Source organism: Topomyia yanbarensis, chromosome 1 (genome assembly GCF_030247195.1).
Source record: "Topomyia yanbarensis strain Yona2022 chromosome 1, ASM3024719v1, whole genome shotgun sequence".
In the NCBI taxonomy this organism is placed as follows: domain Eukaryota; kingdom Metazoa; phylum Arthropoda; class Insecta; order Diptera; family Culicidae; genus Topomyia; species Topomyia yanbarensis.
Window position 1 is genome coordinate 14,673,295 of NC_080670.1, and position 10,160 is coordinate 14,683,454.

Genomic DNA, 10,160 nt, shown 5'->3' on the forward strand with positions numbered 1-10,160 from the left:
AGGAAAGAATATATCCGGCTAATAGGAAGTGTCAGCTTTGTATCATACACAGCCGATCCTTCTCTCTGATAGTCATCACTGAATCTCCTACGTAGTCCAAAATATGAAGGAGTTTGACATTGGTACTGATTGGGTGTCGGTTTCGAGATGGAACTTCATTTATGGACCGATTTTTTTTAACCACAATAATACCCCGATAACAAATCGAAGAAGTGTATGAACTAAATGGTTGCAAATGGCTGTAATTTCAGAAAAATTGCAAATAAAACTAAATTTCTTACTCGTTTCATTCATATTTTGGCAGTGGTAAGCTTTTTCCGAGAAGAAAATGAAGTTTTTGTTGTAAGCTACGACTCACTTGCGGGTGAAAAAAAGTAAACTGTATCACTTTGCCAGTTCATGAGCTGAATCATAGGTGTCGCATGACTAATTTTGGTTTTGCCGCAAATCGCCAATAGATACCAGAGGATTTTTCTCAGTGTATCTAATCTGACATTCGTGCACCCCCTGCGACGTAAAGAGAAATCGTGTCGTGTCATTCAAACGTCGGAAATATTTTCGCAAAAGCACGAAACGACTGCCGCTTGTGTGTTTTGCAATATTGTACAATATTATTGTCATGTAAGTTACTTTTCTCGACATATAAACTTTGGTAGTTTGCTAGAATCCTTCCAGTCCATAACAATACACAGTTGAAATTTGACCGGAACAATTTTCAGATGTGCTAGCCAGAATGACAAAAACACGCTTCAACACCTACGATGTAGTCTGCTCCGTGACGGAGCTGCAAAAGTAAGTTCGGTATGTAGTGTAGTATATAGTGAAAGTACAAACTTAACTTTTCCTAGGCTCATCGGAATGCGAGTGTATCAGATCTACGACATCGACAACAAAACCTACCTGATCCGGTTAACTCGGAATGAGGAAAAAATAGTCCTGCTGCTGGAATCGGGAAACCGGTTCCATACGACCGCTTTCGAGTGGCCCAAAAATGTAGCTCCCTCCGGATTCACGATGAAACTGCGAAAACACCTAAAGAACAAACGCCTAGAAAGCCTCCGGCAACTCGGAGTAGATCGTATCGTCGATCTACAGTTCGGTACCGGAGAAGCTGCCTACCACATCATACTGGAATTGTATGATCGAGGAAACATTCTGCTGACGGATTGCGAACTCAAAATTTTGAACATTTTGCGGCCTCATGTCGAGGGAGAAGAATTGCGGTTTGCTGTGCGAGAACGATACCCGACGGATCGGGCAAAAGAAGATAAGGGTCCTCCTCCGATGGAGAAAGTGAGAGAAGCAATTGCCAAGGCCCATCCAGGTGACACTCTGAGAACGGCTCTTAATCCTATTTTAGAATATGGAGCTTCCGTTATTGATCATGTGCTGCACAAGTACGGCTTATTTGGTTGCAGAATTGGTGGTGAACTTCCGGCGGATGCTGTCGAACTTCCTAAAAAGGCCAAAAAGAAACAAAAGGCACTTGCCAAAGAGTGTTCGAAGGTATTCAATCTGGACGAAGATATGACGGCGCTGATGTGCGCCATCAACGATGCAGAGACGATGTTGAGGACGGCCATGACGGAGCCATCCAAAGGATACATCATTCAGAAGAAAGATTTAAAACCTGCCAAGGAAGGTGAACCGCAAGAGTTCTATTTTACGAATCTGGAGTATCATCCGTATCTGTACAATCAATACAAAGATGATCCGGTACAGGAATTTTCCAGCTTCACGGCAGCTGTCGATGAGTTCTATTCGACGTTGGAAGGTCAAAAGATTGATCTGAAGGCTTTTGCCCAGGAAAGAGAGGCTCTGAAAAAACTTTCCAACGTTCGAACGGATCACGCCAAGCGACTTGAGGATTTGACGAAAGCACAACTGGAGGACCGAAAACGGGCTGAGTTGATTACCAGAAATCAGAATCTGGTGGACAGTGCTCTGCTGGCCGTTCAGAGCGCCCTTGCTGCACAAATGGCTTGGTCGGATATTCAGGATTTGGTAAAGGCGGCTCAGGCCAATATTGATCCGGTAAGTGTTTTTGCTCTTGCTGTTGGTTTTAACGAAATTTAACAACCAATTTCTTCCATCATTAGGTTGCTTCCTGCATCAAACAGCTGAAGTTGGAAATCAACCACATCTCGCTAGCTTTGAAAGATCCCTATGCCGTACTGGACGAGGAGATTGATGACGATGAGGATCAGGATCGTGAAGATGATGAAGATAGACTGGAACCTATGGTGGTTGATGTGGATCTGGCTATGACAGCTTTCGCCAACGCCCGTCGTTACTACGATCAGCGTCGATATGCTGCCCGGAAGGAACAGAAGACCATTGAATCTTCGTCTAAAGCTTTGAAAAATGCCGAGAAAAAAACGATTCAAACACTGAAGGACGTCCGCACTCAGACAACGATTTCCAAGGCGAGAAAGGTTTATTGGTTCGAAAAATTCTATTGGTTCATAAGTTCGGAGAACTATTTGGTAATCGGCGGACGTGATCAACAGCAGAACGAGTTGATTGTGAAACGCTACATGCGCGCCACCGACATCTATGTGCATGCGGAGATCCAGGGTGCTTCGAGCGTAGTCATTAAGAATCCTTCTGGAGAAGAAATTCCTCCTAAAACATTACTAGAGGCGGGAACGATGGCAATTTCGTACAGTGTGGCTTGGGATGCAAAGGTTGTCACGAGTGCTTACTGGGTGAAAAGCGAACAGGTCAGCAAGACGGCTCCGACGGGTGAATATCTGACGACTGGTAGTTTTATGATTCGTGGGAAGAAGAACTTTTTGCCACCTTGTCATCTGGTGTTGGGGTTAAGCTTCATGTTTAAGCTGGAAGAGAGTTCCGTGGAGCGGCATAAGGGCGAACGAAGAGTTAGAAATTTTGATGAGGAATCTATCATAAGCAAGGACGATCGGTCGGAAATTTCCGAGATTGTCGAACAAGAGGTACAACTCGAGGAAGGAGAATCGGATAATGATGATACCGAAGAGAAGGACGACTCAGATAAACCTATATCAACTGAAGAAGTTTTAGAACAGATTGACTCCCTTGCAGTCAAGGAGGAAGACGAACCACAGCAGTCGGATTCAGAAAGCGATGACGATACGAAACCAAAATTTCCGGATACACGTGTGAAAGTTGAGCACGACACGGGGAAAGTTTCGGTACAAACAGATCCAACGCTGCAGCGTCTCACTTCCCAGCCAGCCGATCCAGAATCGGTCATCTTTCTTGGGGACAACAAACCTTATATCATAACTCCAGCCCCACCGCGCAAAAAGCAGGTTCAAAAAAGCAAACAAAAGGCCAAGGAAAAGGAAAGGGCTCGTGAAGAAGCGGCTGCTCGGGGCAACCAAAAGGATGAATCGCAGAAGCAAGGTCAACTGAAACGAGGCCAGAAGAACAAAATGCGTAAGATTAAAGAAAAATACAAGGATCAGGACGAAGAGGATCGCAAGCTAATGATGGATATTCTAAAATCTGCCGGCAACAAATCCAGTAACAATTCAAAGGATGAATCTACAGCGAACGATCAGAAGAAGTTACCGGGCAAAAAACCAACCCCTCGTCCAAAAACAGGTGAAGTTGATGATCTGGGTGATGAAACTCCGGCGGCAGCAGATGTCGACATGCTGGATTCTATGACGGGTCAACCGATGGAGGAGGATGAACTACTATTTGCTATTCCCGTAGTTGCACCGTACCAGACGCTGCACAACTACAAGTTTAAGGTCAAACTAACACCTGGCACAGGCAAGCGGGGTAAGGCCAGTAAGACAGCGCTGCAGATTTTCCTAAAGGATAAACAGTGCACTAGCAGGGAGAAGGATTTGCTTAAAGCAGTCAAGGATGAACTATTGGCGCGGAATATACCGGGCAAGGTGAAGCTGTCGGCTCCGCAGTTGCAGAAAGTCAGGAAGTAATGACTCACGTTGAGCGCTCGCTTCGACGTGGGTAGCTGTCGTTCATTCTCTTCCACTATTTAGCTGTTTGTTGATAATAAAATAAATAAATTTCTGTTTACCGCTTCGCATGTGTACACCGAGCTAAAAAATCACGTAAATATTATAAAATGGTACCTACATTGATGAATTTCAATTAAGATAGTACACAATACATACATTCTATGTGATTGTCACATTCTTCAGTGTTGTATTTAAAGAACGTGAGTATTACGTGAACATACGATGTGAAAAATGTAAACATATTTTATGTGGCTTCACACATTAACAGCACAAGGCGAATGAGTTATGACCGGATATTTGCGAGCAGTTAACTGAAGGTATTTAAACATAAATTCAAACATTTATATACACAAGGAATATTACCATCAAAAAGAAAATACATTTCAAATATTGCCCCTAGCATTACTTGTAGCTTTAAACAGTGGGTTCTCCATATCTCCCGATCACCATACAATCCACCATGTAGTGAGAACAATGCTTCCACGAATGGTTTAAATTGATGTACTCGAGATGTACCGATGTAATTTAGATTGTACTGGTTATAGCACCATAATAACCATATGTGCAATATGCTCTCTCTTTGTATTCACGGCCCTTGTTGCGGCTCATATTTTGCTTCGCCCTTTCGCGTTCTTATGTGTTCCGTACGATGTTCTAGCTATAATAAATATTTCAATATCAAATCTAAGAATTTTTGTCAGATTTGCATGACGAATTGTTTAGTTCCGCACAACACGCCTAAGCTAAGCGTGTCGAAAACTAAGCTTTACCTAAACATTTTTGATTCGATACCGTTTGACCAAGACTAATCGTACGAGTTGCTTTTGTGTGGTTTAAATCACTATAAAAGTACTACAATTCACTTCACTACAATCGAACCGATGAAGTAGTGAACCTTTGAGGAAGCAATCGAAATGAAAATCTTTCTGTTAATACTGGTAGTAGTTATGGCCGTCTTCGGAATGGTCAAAGGAGGTAGGGAATGTCCTGATGATCACTATCCAGTTTGCGGATCCGACGGGAAAACATACGATAACCTGTGCCTTCTGGTTGAAGCCATGGATGAAAATGATAATCTGCAGTTAGTTCATGGAGGCGTGTGCTGACCGACGCGTGATATATTACGTTTCGTTTAAGCTGGTTTTAATTTGTATTGAAGAGTTTTTAATAGTTGAGTTACATATAATAGGAGCTCAGAGTAACCATAGGCATTAAACCATTGCACAATATTCCATTCAATGGTTCCATTGCACAATTGTTCCATTCAACCCCAGTTAAGCCTTTACAATGCAATCAAGTCCTATATTAGCATCGTAAATGCATACAGGTGCGGCCGAAAAGTAGCATTATTGCCTGTTCTATATATGTATATAAAACATATAAATGCATTAAGGCTCTTTAAAGCATGAATGCCTTATGTATGCATTTAATGTTGCCAAATAGCAAATATAAAGCCGATATGAGGCCGTTAGTTCATTCGTTATGTTTTTCCTCTTGATAATTATATTCGGCATATTTCATTGCAATCGAATATATGCAAAAGTGGCAGCAAAAGCAAAGCACTTGCCGTGTACCCATGTTCGAGACATACTAAAAATAATTGTTCTAAAACAGTATTTATATCGCATAACAATCATCTTCCGTTGAGGTTCAAACAGTCATTACAATGCATTAAATAGAAGTCAATAACAGTTCTAAATAGTACTTTTTTGCAGGGGAAAAATAAGAAAGCATTTCAAAAATACTGCGGAAGATGATAGCCAATTAAAGCTTTCTAATAGTATGAGTAGTACTGATATGAGGCTTTCAAATTTGACATTTATACTATGTGCAAATAATATTAACGCTAATGCTGAGAACTGACATACACGTCAAGTTTCCAATGTGTGTAGGAAATAAAATTGTCGTTCTGAAATGTTTCCTGTAAGTATCAACTTGCCACTAACCGGCGCTACGATCGTCCAGCAATTGGTGATTCACGCTTACGAACTTGTATGCAATGGACAGTAATGGCGTAATATTTCGCCTTTTTCTGTCATTTTATAAGAATGGGGTAATGGCCCTTGAAGACTGCCCTATATGCGGATCTAAAGCAGGTATTAGGCTACGTTTCAATGTTTATTGATTATTTGGGCAATTTCCAGCATTACTTTTTTATTTGATTTTGGCAACCTTTTTTATTTGTTACACTTCACCTGAATGTGTTGAGTAACTTTTTAACGTTTATTTGTCATCGGCCGCATTGACTGCCTATCACCGACGCCAGAGAGGTGACTCCATCATCTGGTCCATCAACATATCAACCGGGACCAACGGATTTACTTCCATTCCACAGAATGGCGTGCATCATTGTATATGTGTTATCATAAAGTTTTTTTATATTCATAATCACAGAATAACATTCCTCCTCTCGCATCCGAGGAGTGTTATTCTTCGGCCCTTTATCAACTGTGTACTGAACAACTGTTTCCCCCGAATACCGTTTTTGCTTGACCCCGAACTTGAACCATGTTCCAACCCCAACCGCTGTCGGTTCATATATTTAGAGGGCAGTTGGAGGTAGAACCTGACCTAGCTACGCCCCCATCACAAAATGGCATAGGAAACGATGGTGCGAGATCGCCTAGTGCCCCAGCATTGGACGGTGTCCACTATACCATTCAACAGACGTCCAGTTTATACCCCTGGTAAATTCAAGATTCCACACATTATAAAGCAGCAAACATCAAAAACATGATTTTATTACCATCCCAAAAACTTTACACATGATACTGTTTTCAGTATGATTATCAAAGCGAATTTAACATGAGATTTTGACATTCAGATGCTTTTAAGTAGGCCAATACTCCAACTAGCGTAGACACAACTAAAACGTGCATTTTGTTCTCAAGGATACATACGTTATAAAACATTTATTTGACTCTAGTGGATGGATAGTTCGACTCTGGTTGTCAGGATAGATAAAAATCTTGATTAATATAATTTAAGGGTGTATAGAAATCTGCTTTATCGACATAGTCGAACTGTGTCGATAAAGTAGGATTATATCAATTGTTGACATTTTACTTAACGCCGCTGAATTCCTCTGGATAAAGACTCGACACGTCAATCGCTTGTTTACCATTTATCTGTCAGTGTGATTCCAATCGTGCACGAGATCTGTCAATGTCATTCCAATCGAGCAGAAGACTTGTCATATGTTGCAATCTGGTGAATGAATTTTGGATCCATTCCGCACGTAGTTTACCGGGAAGCGAAAATAAACAATATTTTTAAAACCGGCGGTAGTTTCATTGGTACAAAACTTCACACAGCACTTCATGATGAAAAAATTATCGACGTTGCAACTCTGCGGTAACTGTAGGTTTGTTCCAGTACATGGAAGTTACTCCCTGTTGCTCCGGAGCAAAAAATTCTTGCTCCTTTTCACTCCGGTTTGCCACCAGAAGAAGAAAAAGGAGAAGAAGATAGTACGGGAACGATTTTCTCCCTGTTTGCTCCGGAGTACTTCCAGTTTCTCCTGGTACTGGAACAAACCTTGTAGTATACGAGTCAACTGAGGGTGGCCAGATAGAATTCCTTAATATCGGTAGGGTCACTAAAAGTTTATCGGTAGTTATCGGTAGGCCGGTTGTTGTCCCAAAAACGTACACTGGAAAAAATCCAAACGTTAATTCTATTTGCCTCAAACCGCTTAAAATTCATATGAAGAAGAAATGCTATTGTTATCACGCGCACACATACCTTCTATGTTTCAACTGTATAAACTATGTATGCACACACATAAGTTATATGTGCATATTGTTATAGAATGGGGTTTTATGTGCCTAATAGTTATGAAATGTGAATGTAAGATTAATATTTCTTGTAAATACACACATTAGGTTTATGTGCCAGCAAATAGTGTCTATATGCCTCCGTTAATTGCAAAAATCTATGTGTAAAATCAATAGGCATAACGTTTACTTTTTTTTGAGTGTAGTATTGACATAGAATTTTAAAATACTGAAAACACAGATCTCTGACCAAATCCAACCCAAAAAATGAATGTTGAGTAGGATGTGTCCAAAATCAATAAAAATCGGTAGTTTTCGGTAGGAATAACAAAATATCGGTAGTTTTGCCTTGGTCGTCTGTGAATCGGTAGGGAAGACCAAAATCGGTAGGACTACTGATAAATCGGTAGGTCTGGCCACCCTGCAACTGAAGTTAACGCTGTGACAGTGGTGCTAGCTTGCAGAAAATAATGTGGCCAAAACCATTTTATTTAGTTGGGATAAGATACAGACACTTTATACACAGACTAGCGAAGTGTCAAAAATTGCAGCCAAACGAGCATGAGGGTTTTGAGAGGGGAAGTGCAAGACGAAGCCCATGCAAAGTTTATGGGAGCTTCCGTGATGCCAGTTTACATCCATGGTTGCTAGTTTTACTGTTTTTCTCTCCGCTAGTCTGTTATATAAAGTAGTCTGTAGGATAAGATGGCGATTCTTTAATCAGTAATTTAGCGTCTTTAATTTTACTGACCCCGAGATGAGACGCGAGATGCGAGAAATCTGCTGTGTCAGTCAGTCGATTGAAATATTTTTCCATAATATTTTTTTTAATCAATGCTAATACTTTTTCTGCTGTTCTTCACAAGAAGAATGTTTTTTTTTTACTTTGCACGATAGGTAGCCATCTGACATGTTCGAAAGGTAGATTTGACTTCACTCTGGGCGTATCTTTAAACATAAACAACGCCTTTGGGTTAGAGCAAAAGTGCGTAAGCTCTGCACAACATTGTTGATCAAGTTTCAATGCGTCGTTAGGCGAATTCAAGCAATTCCCAGTTCCAGAGTTTTCCCGAATAGCAATTTACAGTAACAAAACCATAATTTTCAGTGTGACAGTACAGTAGTTTTACAATATTTTTCAGAAAAGTTCAATGTTATATAAAAAAACAGAAACTTTAACGTTTTGACAGAAAATTTCAATGTAAATGTAAACAGTTTTTTTAAGATTTTGAGGGTACACAACAAACAATGGTTTATACACTAGGTCTTTTGAAAAGTACAAAATCAATGTAGCACCGCGTTATTACTTCTTCCTTTACACTATTGCCATTTCACGTTAAGAGCAGCTTGAGTGCTGTGAGAGATCGTAGATTTATCCTTGATGACAATGTCGTATGCCAAACTCATCACGTCAAATCCCATACCTTCCACTTCATTAAGGAATCCGTCTACTAACAGAGGCCACAGAGGTAGTGACAGCACTCCTCCTTGGGGATAGTCTCGTTGATATCGCCTCCTAGCGACGTTGTCACAGTTCAGCAACACAATATTTCAGTATTCAACAATGGATCGCTCTATCCCTTTTGATTTAGCATCACATTGAATCGATTCGAAGGCAATATTGTAAAAGCCTCTATCAATGTCGGTGAAGAGCGGTATTGCGCAAAACCAACTGAAAGCTCTATGGGTTTCCAACATGGCAATACCAGCATTGCATTTTTGGTACCCCTATTTTTGTTTAATCTTTCACAAATGACGAATGACCAGCTAAGATAAAGCCGCTTTCAATGAATCCAATCAATCAAAGGGGCTGCCTTTATCAAGGCAGACTTTTCTCGATACCAACTGAAAAGAAATAACTACCTGAATCGAATTGTTCGGTGTTTATTTAATCACCAAAATTATCTACATAGTCAATGCAATTGCCGATTTTCCCATGCGAAAAACTCTTGCTCCGTCAGCATGCGCCTCCGTGGGCAATGCCCAGTTTAGTATCTTTGAGCATGGCTAACATCACGAAGCACAGGTTTTCGTATGTCTTCCCGTCGCTTCCACAATATGGATGATGTTCGCCCTTACATTCGAGTTCCTTGCCCATTCCGCAGGCGACCATAACTACTACCAGAAATAGCAAAATGAACTTCATTGTGGTTTCGTCTTCAATGGTTCAATATTTCGTCCGTTTGATGTCAGGTAACTAGATTGGAGTGCTTTTATAGCGAATTCTTCCTCGTAAATATGGTTACCAAGTTGGGCAATCTGCATCAAATTTAATACAAGTCAAAAAGCGTTGGTATTCGATAGGCTTAGTTTAAGCATTTTAGGCGGAGCCAAATAAATTAAAGTTAACACCCATGGTCCGTAGAAAACCTAGAAAACATAATTGGACTGTCCCCGGGCTGGGCCG

At 40.7% G+C, this 10,160-nt stretch overlaps 1 protein-coding gene across 1 annotated transcript; it reads left to right on the forward strand.

The window, feature by feature from the left end:
- Positions 1-520: 520 nt before the first annotated feature.
- LOC131676949 (ribosome quality control complex subunit NEMF homolog) lies at positions 521-4,619 on the forward strand. The gene is made up of 4 exons (XM_058956390.1): positions 521-621; positions 720-792; positions 849-2,034; positions 2,100-4,619. Exons 2-4 carry the CDS (start codon positions 734-736, stop codon positions 3,933-3,935), a joined length of 3,081 nt encoding a protein of 1,026 aa, XP_058812373.1. The 5' UTR covers positions 521-621; positions 720-733; the 3' UTR covers positions 3,936-4,619.
- The last annotated feature ends 5,541 nt before the right edge of the window (positions 4,620-10,160 follow it).

What these genes read in the sequence shown, in the direction of transcription:
- LOC131676949 (XM_058956390.1), top strand. Translation starts at nt 734, where the DNA reads ATGACAAAAACACGCTTCAACACCTACGATGTAGTCTGCTCCGTGACG. An exon ending in TCCGTGACGGAGCTGCAAAA is followed by an intron (nt 793 to 848) that starts GTAAGTTCGGTA and finishes AACTTTTCCTAG; the next exon opens with GCTCATCGGAATGCGAGTGT. An exon ending in CTCAGGCCAATATTGATCCG is followed by an intron (nt 2,035 to 2,099) that starts GTAAGTGTTTTT and finishes TTCCATCATTAG; the next exon opens with GTTGCTTCCTGCATCAAACA.